This window comes from Cariama cristata, unplaced genomic scaffold (genome assembly GCF_000690535.1).
Source record: "Cariama cristata isolate BGI_N322 unplaced genomic scaffold, ASM69053v1 scaffold15600, whole genome shotgun sequence".
Lineage (NCBI taxonomy): Eukaryota > Metazoa > Chordata > Aves > Cariamiformes > Cariamidae > Cariama > Cariama cristata.
In genome coordinates this window covers 26,557-44,353 of record NW_009594277.1, presented here as the reverse complement: position 1 = coordinate 44,353, position 17,797 = coordinate 26,557, and the positions used below count along the sequence as shown (strand labels likewise).

Below are 17,797 nucleotides of genomic sequence, written 5' to 3'. Positions count from 1 at the left end.
TCAGAGGCTGACAGGATCCACTGCTGTGGGCACTTTTTGTTCCCATGTGAGTGCCATCAGTCAGATCCGTGAATGTGTGGCAGGCATCAAAACCTTGCTGAGGTACCTGGCTTCCCTCCACTGCAGGGGTTTTGCACATCTAAATGTTTGACCATAATGTGAGTGAGAACTGACACAGCCCACATTTCAAAGGCCAACAAGGATGTAGCTGCTATAGACAGTGGCTTCACCAGTAAAAGTGGCTATGGAGTTTCCACTTTCTACGCCACAGTCTACCACATGCTCATGTCAGGGATCATTGCTGTTTCTGACACATTGTGGAGCACACCACAGAAAAAACTTGAGTTAAAAATACTTTCTTTGTCAGGTTATTTTAGGTTTCATTTTAATTCACAGGTTAGCACTACAAGAGCTTGTGCTGGGCAATAGGGGAAATGGCAAGGTGCAGCATAGAGGTGGGAGCAGGCCCCTGGCGATGGGGACACCTTAGGTTGGTTGCTGGAGCTGAAGCCAGTGCCTTGTAAAAAGCTGCCAACAAACTCAGCCAGTAAAGAGTGGAAAGGTCTGAAAGGGGAAGCTTCTATTAGAGGCATGTAAAACGAACATGAAAAAAGATGATGTAGCTGGATATTTGTGGAACTGGAGTTGTGAGGAAACCAAGAGGAGAGAGGTAGGGCTGGAGCTTGGTGGGACACAGGACTGAGAGAGAGCACAGGTGCTGAGGTGAGAGGAACCGGAGCTGCACTGCAGTGAGAGCAGGCACTGGGAAACCAGGATTAGACAGGAATCTGGGATGAAAAGTGGACAAGGACTTCAAAGGAAAAAGAACAGGAAAAAGGAACTGGCACAAAGAACTGGATGGGAGCCTGCCTCCAAAGATTGCAGGAAGGGGTTAAGCTGTGCAGGATGGGGTGACAGAGGCCATGGATGTGACTAATGTTGGTCATCCTCTGCAAATAGTAGTGAAATCCACTGAAAAACTACATGCTTAGCTCATCTCTAGTAGCTGGTCCTTGCAAGAAGTAGAAACCTATCACAAGCCCTGTCAGCATGGGTGGCAGAGGTCTGTGGTGCGTGCCCTAATGAAAAACATCATCAGTATTCCTCTCTCCAGTGGAACTTCTGCTTTTTCTGTTTCCTTTCTAAATATATAGTAAAGCCTGTTAAAGGAATGCTAACAATAGTTTCTCTGCAATCTTTATTTGATCTGTGTGTATACGTGGACTCCTTTGATAAAATCTTCAACTGTATATTCACCTTTGTTACTGCAAGGCCCTTTGCCCATTTAGTGCATGAGATGGATGGTATGAACTGAATAATGTGCTGTGTACTAAATAAACGTCTGTAGGACCACGTCCCTAACTGCTGTGGAGAGTGGAAGTCTGGACCAGACTGTTATGTATTCATGACAGAGGATGAATTAATTTTGTGCGAGAAAATGTGGTTCTGATTTTTCCTAATTTTTACATACCTTCAAGTGTAATCATAATGTTTTTTCAATCTAATTCTTTTATGTGACATAATCTTTATTGCCATTCGCTTTTAGACTCGTGGCCATTACATATGGTCAGATAGAAGGAGGAGCAGGTATCATAACTGGGCCAGTGGAGAACCAAATAAGAACACAGCCTGTGTCTATTTAGATTTGGATGGGTTTTGGAAGACAGCATCTTGTAACGAAACATTTTTATCTCTCTGTAAACAATCTGATGGTAAGTTGTGAATAGAAGAAATGTGATTTGGGAGGCTGGAATTCAAGTTAATGGCTTTATTTAAATTTAGCTTTTCCACATATGCAAAGATTGTGATAGATGGTGTATGCCTTGTGATGAACTATCAGTTTTGCTAAGGAAGTACTCTCAGATCCAGTCTGTCTTGAGTGATTTCAAGACGTTTCATTTCACAGGCCAGTCAACACATGCACATCATAAAGACAACAGCAATATTTCATGCCACGTGCAATAGGTCTTTTCTGCATCCTTGTTTGTCAAGAATTGCAGAATTGATCAACTTTAGCCTAACTATGAATATATAAAGTATCTTTTGTAATATTGAGAGATAAGAAACTTCTGTCCGTGTAGCAGCCCAATTGATTAATTTATATTTGTTAAAAGTATACGATCCTGAGAAGCTTCTGCTGAGATACTTTAGAGTTCAAATATTACACCTGCTTTTCAAACATATTTTAAACTATATATGAAATTTATGATCTCTGCACCATACTTCACTGCAAATTTTATATTAATTTAAACTCTACTTTGGCTTTAATCAGGCGATGAGTAGGCTACTAATTCTAATTTACACAGTTTAGGATGTATGTACATGGGCAGGTACAGACAGCTTCTCTGGCTGACCTTGCTACAAGCTGGCTAGACAAAAGCCACTGGCTCGTAGTGGTGGTGTTGAGATACGTTATGTATACTGATTTGTTCCTCATTCTGTTTCACAAGTTTTAAGTAAAAATTGCCTTGCTGGAGACAGCAGCAGTTAGGCTGGTGTAAGCCTTCTTATCAGATTGGAGAATCATCTCCAACCAGTATAGTTTATTACTAATTTACCATGTGTAGTTCAATCTTTTATCATCCGTTAAGTTTATGGGATATTCCTTTTGCTGGAATTGCTGTCAAATTGGTAGGGCTGATGTGTGGTGCAGGAGTACATATTTCCCCTGGTTTTTAAGACCCTACTGAAACCTGTGTGTCTTCTTAATAGAGTTAATCCCTAGTGAACCACCACAGCTTCCTGGAAAGTGCCCTGAACCAAAGCGTGGTAGATCCTGGATTCCCTTCCGTGGTCATTGCTACTATGTTCACACCACTTCCGAGGAAAGCTGGCCTGATGCTTCCATGGCATGTATTCAAATGGGTAAGTGCCTTTTTTTATTAGGATATTTTACAGGTTGTTTGTGTGTTTGTTTTTTTCAGTCCAGAACCAAGAGATAATACATAGATGTGTGTGTATGTATGTCAATTATAAGCTACAGCTAATTTAAATTTATTATCAAGCTTTTCTACTATATGAAAAAGCTGATAACAAAACATGTAATGATTGTTTACTGAGATAATTAATTTCTAATGGAAAATCTTGCTGAAATTATATGTAATATTTAATTGATATTTTTAGGTGCTTCTCTGGTTTCCATAGAAGATTCAGCTGAAATGGACTTTCTCTTACTTTATTTGTCTCCACTTGCAAGTGACTTCAGAAAGTTTTGGATAGGATTGTTCAAAAATATTGATGGTACTTATTTCATAATGCATACTGAGATGAAAAGAAATACTAAATAAACAGAGAGAATACTAAATAACACTAACATACTAAATACTGATATACTATATAATAAATAATCAGAGAGAAATCAACTCATAAATGTTTAACAGCTTTTCTGCTATAACACTTAAAACATAAACCACTAAGAGGTCTATGCTTTCTGTATCTTTACTGTAATTAGATTATATTTGAGTCTAGCTTAACACTGCAGTAGTTGGTTAAAATATTTCCTGTTGCTTTTTTTTTTGCCCAAATTTCTTGACATTCAACCAGTGTTAGTCTTTTAAGAAAAACATTGTCTTGTAATTAAAAACTGAGGAAGCCTTAAATTGAAATTTATTTCTAAACAATACAGGGGATAGTAGCTCATATTAGCTCCCTAGCAACATTTCTTAATCTAAATGTCAGGGTTTTTTCCTAAATTTTTTTGTGGAACTTTTTATTTTCATCCAAAATATTTCAGCTTTTTTTTTTTTTTTTTTTTTTTTTTTTAAACTGCGAATTTGATCCTATTTTCTGTATCATTGTAATTCTGAAGCCTGTTTTTCATGGCAGACTTTGAGGGTACGTCTCCAGAGGGGGTCTAGGCTGGGCTTCAGTGAGTGACCTTGGCCATGACTGCCCAAGTCCGTGTCTCTCACCACCAGCAAAGCAGACACCCTGTTGCATGGTGGGTCAGGTTCATCTGTTCTAGCTGAAAACTAACAGTACAAAAGTGGTGATTTGTTCCTGACCCAGCACACTATGCTGCTACATGCAGTGCAAACAGAGACAAGAAGAAAGTACAGCTGCATATGCGCAGATGGAGGAGGTGGCATCGAGGCAGTTGCGAGCTATATCAGGATATGCTACCATGAAAGCACACCCTGAGGGAGCAGAGATGGCAATTATTCCTTCTTGATGAGCCTCTGCAGGAGATGAGCAGGGAATTATTGTTAAGGAGAGTTGATTCAGTCTGCAAAGATAATTGATTAATCCAGTTCTAATAAATCAGCTATTCGCTGATCTGGGATACACACATAAAGAAAATCTCCCGAGCAAGCTGGATCCTTAAACTGCAGAGCGTGGCTCACAGAGGTGCTCTACTTTTCTTAAGGCTTCCAGGTCCAGGTGAGTTCTGGGCACAGGCTTCAGCTAAAAGTCCTTGGGTAGCCTGGGTATGTCTTCCTTACATCACTGACAGCTGTGGCCCTGAAGGCTGATGGAGTTAACTTTGTAGACATTTACACATGGTACACTCCCATCCGAATATCTCTGGCTGTTAAAAGAGTGAGAAACGAGCCCTCTGTCATGCTAATTTAATCAACTAATAAATGCCATATCTAATGTCACTGTGCTTGGTAAACTAGAGAAGATTCTCCACTTCATTCATTCACCAGGTAATACTTTTCATTTTAGGGGAATGGATATGGACAGATAGAAGTGCAGTAGAATTTGTCAACTGGGAAAAAGGAGAGCCTACAGTAATTTTTGATGAACACTGTGTTGACATGGATGTCTCAAGTGGAACCTGGAGGAACTACTACTGCTCTGTTGACCAGAATTTTATTTGCAAAATTCCCAAAAGTAAGTTCTGAACTTCCATTAAAAACAATGAGAAATAATGTTGGAGAAGATCCTGAGTCACTGTTTCCTCCTCTCAGTTTAAAAGCACTGATTTCCTGGCATTTGCTGTACCCTGGGGTAGGGGAGAACACATCACCTGTTAAGAGTGCGGAGAAAATTCATAGTCATTATGGTTAGAGTGCAAGGGGCAGTAGATTACGAATAGATGACTAAACTAGTGCTAAGAGGAAAGGCAGACACTCTCCTGATAGCTAAGCTGAGGGGCAGCAGTGCAAAATTACGGAGCTCCTGTGAAAAGAACGCAGGTGCTGCTGGTGGGGTTGGTACCAGTGAAATGTGTTGGTCTCTGCTGGACGACCATGCAGAAAGCATCAAGTGAGGGTGGGCAGTGCGGCCCATTTCATTTCTCTGCTGATGACACAGGCATAGGGAGACATGCGAAGACCACCAAACAGTATAGTACATTTCATTTTTAATCGTTACTTGTGGCCCTGAGGTTTTTTGGACGTCAACTCATGCAAAATCTGAATGTGTCAGAGGCTGAGGTGAGTCCCCCTTGCATGCATAGCAGTGTTGCACAAAGTGTGAAGGATGTAAATCTGCACACATGCAGCTAGTGTGAGTCACCATATACACATGGATTCAGCTCTGTTTGCACACATCAACTGGGAGACAGTATGAAATAGGCCAGATTTGCCAAGGCAAGGAGATCTGCTGCACAAATATAATATATGCAATGTGGAATCAATTGAGTCTCCTGCTTGCGGATCTCCACATGTTGGCAGGTTGGCAATGGAGTCATCCATGAGCTTTGTAGGGCCCAGTCAGACAGTCCTGCAAGCAATTAACTGAATTGTACTCCCCAATCAATGGAGGGAGGAAAAGGACGTTGTCTAAAAACACAGCTTAAATGCTGTTAAGTACAAATATGCTTTTCACTTTTGCAAGTGTCAAAAATTAAGTTCTTCAGCGTGAATTGTGAAGCCTTATACTGTGGAAGCATAAAAGTTTTGAACAGCTATCTGTCTCCCCTACCAAAAAAAGTGTTCAAAGCAATTAACAGTGAGACAACTGTTTGTTTTTTTTTTTAACAACTATTTTTAGCAAGAATATTTGATGGATTCAGTCTGAATTGTCAGGGAAAATATTTTCATATATTTTTCATGTCCTTTTAACGCGTTCAGCTCTGTGGCCTCCAGCGTAAGAAAGACAGGGACCTACTCAAGTGTGTCCAGGGGAGGGCCACAAAGATGATCAGGAGGCTGGAACATCTCTCTTGTGAAGACCGGCTGAGAGAGTTGAGGTTGTTAAGCCTAGAAAAAAGAAGGGTCCAGGGAGACCTTATAGCAGCCTTCCAGTACTTAAAGGGGGACTACAGGAAAGATGGGGAGGGGCTCTTTATCAGGGAGTGTGGTGATAGGATGAGGGGTAATGGTTTTAAACTGAAAGAGGCTGGATTTAGCTTAGATATTAGAAAGAAATTCTTTACTGTGCGGGTGGTGAGGCACTGGCACAGGTTGCCCAGAGAAGTTTTGGATGCCCCATCCCTGGAAGTGTTCAAGGCCAGGTTGGATGGGGCTTTGAGCAACCCGGTCTGGTGGAAGGTGTCCCTGCCCATGGCAGGGGGGTTGGAACTAGATGACCTTTAAGGTCTCTTCCAACCCAACCATTCTACCATTATTTAAAATTTGATAGGAATGCGAAGTAAAAATTATGTATGCAGTATTTATTGAAACTTTGAATGGTTGCTTGCAAACTATGTATAACATATATATTTTTTAATTTTAAAGTTATTGAAGTTGAGCCAACCCACAATTCACATGTCAATAAAGGTAAGTTGGTTTCTTGTAAACTTATTAAACAGATATTTCAATAAGTTTATAGACATTTATTATTTACAAATAAAATTGCCTCCAGAAAATGTCATTTAAATACCCATTTAACTGTCACAGATGATTATATTTTAAATCTGTTTAAATGGAGAGGTCTTTTCTCAAACTAGAGGTCTTGTTGATTTTTTTCTTTTGCTTTAAGAATGATATACTGTAGTACAAGATAATGCTTCTTTTAAAAGGAGCTTAGAAGAGATGGAGCCCAGTTTTGCGTTGTCCATCTGGAACACACATCAATTTTAACTGCTGTTATGGTTGTTCAGTACTTTTACAGTCCACTCGGTTTACTTAGGGAGCTGTCTGTTGTATGCAATAGCAGTCTCTGGCCGTTTATAGTAATTGTTCTGTTTTGTCTTTCACAGCATCAAAAAATGAAGCTGCTGCTTCATCTGCCAATAGTTTAGGCGGGATGATTGTTATACTGATCTTCCTTCTGCTAACAGGAATTGGCCTTACATTCTATTTCTTCTACAAAAAAAGACATGACCGACAAACAATTACAGCCAGTTTTGACAATGCCATATACCGTGGTGATGCTGACCTTGGAACTCATGAATCAAATTGTCTTGTGACCAATATTGAACAAAATGAGCAGGCAACAGTTTAATAAGCAGGGTGATCTTGGGCCTGATTTTGAAAGAAGTTAAAGTGCTGCAATACAAGAATTCTTAAGGCAAAGCGATTTTCTCCTAAGGAAATTGTAGTTCATTTTGCACATGATGCTTCTTGCTTTCTGTACTAGCAGGAACAAGCAATCTTGCAAGGCAGATCCAGAGATCTGCTCACAAACTGCAGTACCTGGGAGAACTGTTGAGCATACAGATAGACCTGGAGCTACGCTTTCTAAGTGAACACTCAGGCAGTTATAGTCTCTGCATGGGTCCAGCATGGCCTTTAGGCACAAGAAGAACCATGCTCACCACAGGTAATTGTGAGACTATACTCCAAAAAGTATGTCCAGATCTGCAGGTATTCTGGAAATGACACCCCAATCTCCAGCACAGACTGGCAGAATTGCACAAGTTGGACAGGATCTCCAAGCTCAGCTGGCGCAGGTCCCTGCTCGAAGCAGGACCAGCTCCCTGTCTCAGCCAGGCAGCCTGCTCCAGCGCTGTGGGTCCACATCTTCCTTTTGCTACTGAGGTACCCACAGAAACCCTTTGTGTTGCCCGTAATATCTGAATTAACACATTTTCCTCCTCTGTATATGACTGATACAAAGGAAAGTGTAAATTGTTTTTCTTCTGCTATAATTCTGTAACATAAGTGTTGAAACATCAACTATAGTAAGAGGTTGGAATGTATTGTGAATAGAAATATTTTATCATTTAAATAGTAGAATAGGGATCTCAAAGGATTCTGCAAAGGAGGGGGGGGGGGGGGCGGCAGAGAAATGACCCTGAATTCATACCTGAAAAAATGACATAGAATTTATTCTTGAAATCTCGAATATCACTGAAGATTTCATATCTTTTAAGGTCATTTTTGAAAGCCTAATGAAACTTACCATTAGAAAGCCTTTTCTAATTTCTAACCAAATTCCCCCTGTTCAAATCTGTTTTAATTCTTTGAGTATCATTCCAGACTTCCACCATGACGGACTTGATAGCATTACATCTCATACTGGTCTACTGGTATATTCTCTAGGTTCGTAAACCCTAAAAATACACAGTAGACTCACATATAGGGCTTTTTTTAACTTTTCCAGTGATTTTTATGCCAAATGTAAACAATTAAATGACTCAAAGCTCTTAGTCTAGAGAAGGTCCTTATTTAATTTGATATTTTTTTGATATTTTAATCTTTTGATAGATTTTCATTGTGTTTAAATTAAAATATTTTGCATGTGTATGAAATATATGTAAATAAGTTTTTCTTCTACGTTACTTTGCTAAATGGGCATTAAAAGGCTGGTTCTAAGTAAAAGTTTGTGTGTCTTCTTAAACAGAACAATTTGCCGTGAAAGTAAATTAACAGGAAGCAGGGATGGGATTCTTAAATTTCTGTACACAAAGGACCATCCACTTTTCATAGTCTAGCATGTTTTTAAACAGTGGTAGCAATTTGTCTTTACCATCCTGTGAAACAGTGTGTCTCATTGCTTCTTTATCTCTGACATTTGAAAATTTACCCTCATAAACATCTTATGAAAGTGTTGTAGTTTAAGACTACTTGTGTGCTATACTACTCTAGCAGTTTTTGAGACATATTCTTGTGTATTTAGTAGCTCTTGTCACATCTCCTCTCTATATTTTCTGATAGCAACACTAGTTCTTCCCTTTTTACTCCACTGGCTACGTCTTCTAGATCCCAAATGCTTTTTGCTCTTTCCTTTTAGACTCTGCTCTACGGTATGTAGGTCCTTCTGACAGTACAATGCACCAGTGGATAACGTATTTCAGGTGAGATGCTAACAACACCAAGCAGATCAAAAAGATTAAACCACCATTGCAACACTTGCCACAAAGGACCTTTCTGTCTGAATTGGTTCTACAGGATCTATCGGTTTGGAAAGAGAAATGGTTACCAGAAAACAATAGACCAAAGACAGGAAAGGTGCCTAATGAGAAGTTAGTTTGCAAAAGTTTCCAAGGACTGATAATTATAGACTAGTAGTCCTGTTGCCTTTGTGAGAACGGAACCAAGAGTTTGCTGGGACTGTACAAGGCTACCAGTGCAAACAAGCATCAGTAGAGGATTCTGTAACTTGGACCACATCCAAGATGGCAGTGGCTGCTGTCTGATAATGAAGAGTATGACCTTCTGAGGGGCTTTCCAGACATCTCCTGAGAATCCCCTGGAGTGCCAGTATGGCTCTCTGCAGCTGAGTATATGGCTGGGATAGGTTTCCAAATACTGCTCCAACCAGGTAGCTGTAAGTGACTGTCTGTGAGTGAACTCTGCGAGTGAAGAAGTGAATGTGTTGTGTGAATAGTTATTTGCTGTTTATTATAATAGCTTGATTCTATTAGTAATAACAGCTTACTGAAAAAAAAAAAAAGTGTTCTAAGAAATAGTGGTTATGATCTCCATTTCTCCCCATCTTGATTCCTGACCAGCGAAATGGGAATTTACAAGAAACTTTAGTTTGTACATCCTGGTATGATGCTTTTTCTTCTCAAAGTTTATGTTTCCTTTCGAGTTTTTGATTCCAAATTCTTCTCCTGCAGCTAGATTTCTGAAGGAAAGCTGTGGCTGCCACTGTATTTCATACCTAATCCTAGCTAATAGACCTGCTCCAAGAGTGCTCCTCAGATGAGAGAAATCTAGTACCTAGTTCAAAGATACTGCTTGTATGGAGGTATGATATGGGTGCTCATTGATGTGCTTGGACACATGTCCAGAAACAGATATGGGGGAAATTTAGTGCCAAAAGCAAGATTTTTTTACCAGGCCTAGGAATCTTCAGGGTTAAGCTGCTGTAAACAGAGGTTTGAGGAATCACAATTTGTCAATTTGTCCAGCTTCCACATAGATTCTGGATTTGGTCTTACAGGCAACATAATAGCATTTATAAAATGCCTCTCCACATAGACAAGATGTGGAAACCTACTTTCTCAGTTGTTTGCCCTTTCTTTCTCTATATTAGGGTGGTATTTCAGAGAGAATGTCCTGCCTTTTCTCACTATTTTCATTATATCCCCAAACTACAACATGGCTGCAGAAGTAATTGATTCTCAACTTGAACTTATTACAATGTAAGAAGTACTAACTGACTTTAGGGAAGGAAAAGCTGCAGAAGAATTCACCATTTTAACTGTCTGTAACATCAGACAGTGACACAGCCATGGCAGACGTACAAAGGAGAACGAAACATCCATCTCCTCCAAAAGAACACCAATTTACAGAGAAACTATTTGCTAGTATCAGTACCAGTGACTTAGAACAGAAAAGAAAATATTAGCTGCAGTTCCTTGGCTACAGCAGGAAACTAAAAAGAAGTTTATGAACTGGAAGTGTTTAATTTTGTCATTTACATTTCTGAAACTAGAAGACTGAAAAAAGGAAGTGAAGAGTAATTTGGAACAAAATGTAAGAAAGATCTATAAATACAATCAGAATAGATAGATAGTTGTGAAATGAACTAGTGCCTTCAGGCCAGATTCCAATGGGCAAGAGCCAGATTTTCCGAGGTCAATAGGAAAGGTTTGAACTGCTCTATAAGCATAAAGTTGTCCTGATGTCACCGTATCCGTACACAGGAACAGTTAGGGTTCATTTTGTCTTTTCTCAGCGGTGTTCTTATCTGACATATCCAGCTTTCTCCCTTCTATGACATTCTGCAGGGCACAATTTTTAATTCACTGTCTGTTAAATGATATAAAAAGCATTTTAAGGATATGGTTAGTGGTTCTGGTTTCTCTGAGGAAATATTTGTTCTTAATTAAGGAGAATGCACGCAGTGAAACCCTTATACTGCCTTTTTATCCAGACTCTTGATCTACGCAGCTAGATGAAATTAATCTCTCCTACTTTTAGAACTAGTTGACATCATTCTCCTTCATAGTCAATAGTTAGGAACATGCATGTAGGACTTGCAGTTGTTCCATGGTCCACCAGAAGAGGCCAATGATGGGACAGATGTTCTGGCAATAGGAGAAAATAATATTCAGTAATGAGAGGAATAGAGGCTCGTGCAGTGAAAAACATAGACTGAGGCTGGTAAGACAGTGGCACAAAAATACAGTGTGAGGTGTCCAAACAAAAGGAGATGGAAGGGAAAGGCCAAAGTAGAAATGAAGGAGTTTGAATTGGGCCAGAAGTGCTGACCATCCCTGTAAGAGTTAGGCAAGGCTGGGCCAGTCAGCAATGGCTCGGCAAAGCAGAGGTCTGGGAAACACGGATGCCGCTGGGAGAAGTGCAGGGGCTTCAAGGGATGGTTGGTTCCTGCAGGAGGATAGGACTCCTTGTTATGGGGAAGCAATGGGGGAATGAGAGCGCTTTGCATAGGAGAGAGCCAAGAGAATAAGCCAGCACTTCAGCTGTTGCCCCAGGGGCCCAGGTGTGCCATTTAGACTGGGGAAGAGGGTGTGTGTGTGGATGGGGAGGCGGTGGAGGGTGTAAGCTATTTCTATGTTTGTTCCTATCTACCTGGGTACTTTGTGCTCTTTGGAAAGGCCACAGCCGGGGGATCAGGGAAGAAGGCAGGCTGCCTCTCTGTCTTGCCCTGGCTCCTGATGTCTTTCACAAGGCAGAACCGTCTAGAAAGTTGAGGAGATGGTTCCTTCCTTGGGAGTGGTGAGTGTGCGTGGGGTGGGGTGGGGGGATGCTTTGGAGCATTATGCTGGGGTGCAGAGAATGGGAAGGAAACCAGGGTTTTCCTAAGAGGAACAGAAAGTGGACTTGTGGGGAAGCCTCTGGGGTGATGGAAAGGAAGAGGTTTCTCCTAGAGAGCTACAGAGGAACCGCATGGGCTGTTTTGCAACCCAAGAAGCCACTCAGACAAAGCTTACAGGCAAGAACTTTCTCTGCAAAGATATTGTGGAAAGCGGAGATATCTGGTTTTAAACAACCTGTTAGAGAACAAAACCCCCTCTGGTGTCCTGGGACATGTTCAGTTTGAAGAAAAGAGGCCAATAATTTCACATGCTGGATCTGGTCAGCTTGGGGTCTACTCTCAAGGACGTGGTGGTAAGCAAGAAAAACAGGAGGAAGAAAAGATATACTGGGTGCACCATGCCTGTGATCAGCAGGGGGAAGTCAGGGGGATAAATCAGCTGCCAGGAAGCAAGTGGAATAGTAATGAGCCTTGATTACACATCTCCCATCCACCTAAAGATTTCTCCTGCACCCCATGTTGCAAGAAAATAGTTTTTTATTACTGCACAGTGGGAACAACAGCCTTTTCTCCTGGTGATAGTACTTTTAATTTCAGAGCTACTAGAAGGGATGGTGGTGGTTGTTAGTCTGCTATTTGAAGTAAGCTTCTATTAAAGGTACTGACTTATGATGATCTGACTGAAGTCAGACATACTCTGACTTAATGATGCATTTAAAAACAAGAAAAATTTAGGATCTATTCAGAGTTAAATCTGTTTACAACAGATTTTTAACAGGAAGTGAGAAAGTAGAAATGTTCAATCTCCACACATTGCAATGACAAATATCTGGGAAAGAGGAGATCATTTTGCTTCTTGACTGATTTTTTGTCAAAGCAGCTACATTTAGTGCACGTAACAGTGAAGCTGTTCATTCTTAGTTGGATTAAAAAGAAAATGGAATTGATTATGCCACTAAAAACTGGCTACATTATAATTACTTTACTGAAGATGGGAAATTTAATGATATAAAAACTGAGCATAGTGACACAAAATAGAGAAGGGATTTTAAAGAAATGAGGAAGATAGAAATAAGATAAAAAGGAAGGAAATCCTAAATTTTGCATGAAAGCTGTTTGCATTCAGCTAAAGAATCACAAGAGGTAAGCATATTCTATGAACTCTCTTCCTTTAACTATTTTCCATTGCACTTTTGTAATTTGACTGAAATTGCAGTGAATACTAGAATCATTTCACTTCCAGAAATTTAATATTTTATCATAACTCACTCCAAATATTCATAAGGTGTTGTTTTGCTCAATTATTCATATGGTGTTTGATAGCTCAAACAACTAAAGTGTCATTCAGAGTGAATTTTGTAAACAGTTTCTGCCTGTTCTTACACTTAGTGTGTCAACATAGATATTTTTTTCTATGGAAATGTCATTCCTGGTTGTGAAAATACTCAAAACTCAGCTGGAAAAGGTCCTGAGCAACCTTTGAAACAGTATACATCTTTGAGACCCTGCTTTGAGCAAGGGGTTCAACCAAATGACCTGCAGAGGTCAGTGTAAATAGTGCAAACTATTCTATAATTCTGCGGTCAGTAGTGGTATGCAGGATTATACATTTAAATGATACATAGGATTATGCACTTTTGATGAGCTAAAGCCTGTGCTGTTGGAAAAAGTAAAGAAAGTGAGCAGAAAACATGGCAGAGGCAGGGGAGAGGCATGGCCAACACTGCAGGAAGAAGCACTGCTCTCCTGGTTGCATGACTGGTGGCCGTATGGGCAGCACTAGCACCCATGTCAGGCTTAAGTTCTCCACTAACATGAGATCAGAGCACAGATTCCATAAGCACCCTCCATCAACCACCTACGAGCTCAAGAACTGTGTTTTATCCCCTCCACCATCATCATCCCTATCCACAAGAAGACCAATGTCACACACTGCCCCTGCCAGCCTTGCCTAGTGCAGAGGCTGGGACTGTACCAGGGGAGTGGGAAGGAGACATGCTCCAGAACTTCTCAGTCACAGCTATCATGTCCCTGTAGCAACCCCTCATGCCACGCCAAATTAGAAAAGACAAAGGGATGGGTTCTCCCTCTTAGCTGTAGGTGTCTATATATAGAAATTAGTATGAAATTAACGATGGGTTTGAATTTCACAGTACTCTCGCAGTTCAACAGCAAGTTCTCAAAGAGACAAATTTTAATGTGCAATAACTGTGAGGTGATTTATTCTGATTTGCATGGATTATGAAAAAAAATCCATATAGAGACTTGTCAACAGGCTAACTAATACACTCAGTGTATACTCTTACAAGATTTTCCTATGTAAATAAACCCCCAAAAGCCAGCAGGGAAAAAGTGTAGTATTACAATACTTCTTGGAAAGAGTAAGGTATTTAGTATTTCTTCAGTATGCTTCTTTCTTTCTTCCTATTGAATCCCTTTGGCTGTTCTGATACTTCACATGTATCAAGAAAATTTCTGACAGTAGTCATCTTCACTGTGCTTTTCTTACCATTTCAAAATTTTAATTTATTTTCTGACAAATTCATCCTATTAAATGCCCCACAGACCGAACAGCTTAGAGCAGTGTAGCATAACTTACAGAGTGTCAAAATATGAAAAGATTTTCTAGTGGTCTGTACATCAGAGGGCAGAGATCTGGTGTCCTTGAAGAGACATACTGTTTTTTATCCTCAAAGACATTCTATAATCCTGCTTAATTCCTGTTCTTATGCCAACACAGCTTGACTCATGGTTTTTCAATTGATGACTTCTAAAAGAAAGTATCTTTGAAGAAAAAAATACTTATCTTTTTGTAAGTATCCTGATGGTAGACTATTCTGGTTTAGTTCAGAGAACTAAAACTTTGATTCACATCTTTCCATGAAGAGCAGTGGCAGCTGTGTGTGTATTGTCCTTTACTATTGCTTTCGTTAAAGGAAACTTTCTCTGGTCAGTCTTTCCTTGCTTAAGAGTCTTCAATTTTGCATTTCATTTCACAAGCCAGTTACCGCATATTTTTTACAAAGTTCATTCTGCATTTTACTTTACGGACGTTTTCTGCCATCCCTCTGTGCCCCAATGTTTGGGCTTCATCAGGAAATTCATGTGCCCAGAAAGTGCAGGACTGGACCTCTTCTAAACATTGGTGAAAATAGTCTTCATAAATTTTTATATGTAAAAATACCTGAAATGAAACAGCCACATTCATGTCAGTGTGAGTAATAAATACAGTTTCTGATAAAGCATAAGAATGGCAGAAATCTGGAATCATATCTAGAAGAGCCAGCCTATTTTGTGAATTTGTCTGTAGATAACACGAGCTAAAGATCTCATACCACTGGTAATGCTTTAGGAAAAGTCCTGTGATTGCTGAAAAAAGGTCAGAGATAGTAGCGAAAGAAAGTTAATTCCTTACCCTATGCTCTGAAATATTTTTATGATTTCTACTGTGTTTCAGGGAAAGTTTTCTGTCCATTGAAGTCATGGTCTGCTCTTGATTAGTGAGTGAGTGACTTTGCTGAGACTCTGAGTCTGCTGACAAGACCAAGCGCGGACGTTCACAGCCCCTCGCGAGGCAGAGTGGGTGCGAAGCATGGCTGGCATGGAGCTCTGGCACCTTTCTCACTGTTCAAAGCAGACCAGCCTGGGAACAAGGCTTTGGCTTCCAGAGAGGAGCGAGGTGATGCCAGGCTAGCTCGAATCGCCAGCTCTGGCACATGGACCACAAGTGGCTTCCCTGATGTTCTGCTGCCTTTAAGAGCTGCAGCATCTTTTATTTACCACTGAGTGGAGTTCTTATCAAGACTGCAGATGTGCAAGGCTTGATTCCCCAGTCTGCTGCATAACATTTTGCTCAAAGTGGCTTGGCAGTGAAACTGTGCCTGGCATCACAGCCAGACGGTCCAGGGCATAGGTAAGTGCAGGGCTGATCAACAGGGTACCACAAATACAAGGTTATTTTTTGGGCACCGCTGCCAAATCCATAGTTTCTTCAATGGTTTAATCCAGCATTTTTTTATTCAGCAACTGAGAGGCCTACTTATAAAAGAATATTGATTTCAAAATACATGTATCTCTATTCATTATAGTTCACTGGCACTTGCTTTAGACAATGTCCGGTATCAGATGCTCTCCTTGGATCTCTTCCTGTGGCCATGATTACTAAGTTACCAGTTGGAAAGCTGAGTTGATGCTCCCATATATTAAACTTCTATGGTCAATTAGATGAGTGCTTCCTGTAGGTTGTAAAAGTTGAAGCTGGTATCCCAAATCAGTTAGAGTTCAAACCAGATTTGAGGCTCCAAGCAATTGGGCTCTCATGTCCTCAGAAATTAATTATAGTGTCAGTGTGAAAAAAAAACCAACAACCAAACAAACCAAAGAAATCAATTGAGAAAAGAAAGTAAGGAGGCAATCTTTTCCTCCTCTTCACATTACTGAGTGGCTGTGGGTACATGTTGTTTGTTATCCTGCAGTCACTTATCTCCTGTCTCCCAGTATCAGATTTCCTCCCAAGACTGCTATCTACCTCTCTCTCAGTCCTTTGCTTCTCGTTAGTATCTTAACCCCTGCACATTTCTTGCCAATTCCCTGTTTTCCTCAATCTCTTCATGATGAGACTGGCGTGCAGGGGCCCTCAGTGAGCGCCCATTAGTTGCTGGTCTCTGCAAAAGCAAATTGCTGTGGAGGACCACACGTGGATCTAGTCTCTTCATTCACATCATTCCTGTCTGTGCGGAGACAGAGGCAACAGAGGAGAGAAAAGCACAGAGGTGCTTCACCTGGTATGTGAGGAAAAGTTGGTGATGATGCTGCACATGGAATGAAGCAGTTATCCAGCCCTTCTAGTCTGTACACAGGAGCAGTATCTCTCAGAGATACTCAAAATGTGAAGCTTGGCAAGGTAATTGCAAAAATAACAATTATAATTCCTAACATACATCATCTGTGCAAATCTATCGTGATGCTGGAAATGTCAAGTTCTTAGCTGATAGAATTGCATTTTAGTTCAGAGTCTTATAAAAACAATCTGTATATAAAGTTTCAGTACACAGATACATTGTGTTCTCATTCTGGGATGTGTCACTTCCATGTCACACTAGCTGTACTGTGAAACAACGTGTCACTTCAGATTTGTAAGCTTCAAAAATATCTAATTTTGAACTTAGGAGAGATTTCAATTTTGCTTGAATAAACATCTTCTTTTTTGTTCTGGATGCCACTGAAAGAAAAGTGCAAATGGAGTTTCTTCTTCTGATGCTAAAGTAAGCAATAGAAGGCATGACATAATTTAAAGGTTAAAGATCTTAGAATTTTATCTATCCTGTGAATAGGAACATTTTATCATATATACAATAGAAACAGAGAACCGAAAAGGTCCTGCCCAAAGGCAGCGTCAGCTAAAACTAAGCAGCTACTGACAGATACAAACTCTCATAAATTTTCCGACAGTGATGATGGTTTCACCCTTCTCCTCTGCCATCTACTCAAAACTGCTATACTAATTGTGCCAGCTCCTCAGGACAGCTGGGGTAGAGTGATCCACATCTATGTTAGTAATAAGCTCTTAGCTCTTAGTTGCTCCAGAACAGGCTGTGCTCAAACTACTTCATGGAAATGGTCCCTTGAACGCTGGATGTGCCAAACTGGACCCAGAAATCCCTTTGCGGGAGTGCTCACTGGCATGGGTGAAGGACACATGCCTACATCCATTTACAGGATATACAACTCTGCAATAATGCCTTTTCCTAAACACTGCTTAATTTAAGTTCATTTGCCAAATTTTAAGAAT

The 17,797-nt window shown here is 40.3% G+C and overlaps 1 protein-coding gene across 1 annotated transcript in view; it reads left to right on the top strand.

The window, feature by feature from the left end:
* The window catches only part of LOC104159567 (macrophage mannose receptor 1-like), a 31,585-nt gene extending 24,250 nt beyond the window's left edge, over positions 1 to 7,335 (top strand). Inside the window, exons 25-30 of the mRNA XM_009697511.1 lie at positions 1,547 to 1,712; positions 2,713 to 2,865; positions 3,124 to 3,240; positions 4,669 to 4,836; positions 6,627 to 6,668; positions 7,091 to 7,335. Coding sequence (XP_009695813.1) covers positions 1,547 to 1,712; positions 2,713 to 2,865; positions 3,124 to 3,240; positions 4,669 to 4,836; positions 6,627 to 6,668; positions 7,091 to 7,335 — 891 coding nt within the window. The remainder of the gene's footprint in view (positions 1 to 1,546; positions 1,713 to 2,712; positions 2,866 to 3,123; positions 3,241 to 4,668; positions 4,837 to 6,626; positions 6,669 to 7,090) is intronic.
* The last annotated feature ends 10,462 nt before the right edge of the window (positions 7,336 to 17,797 follow it).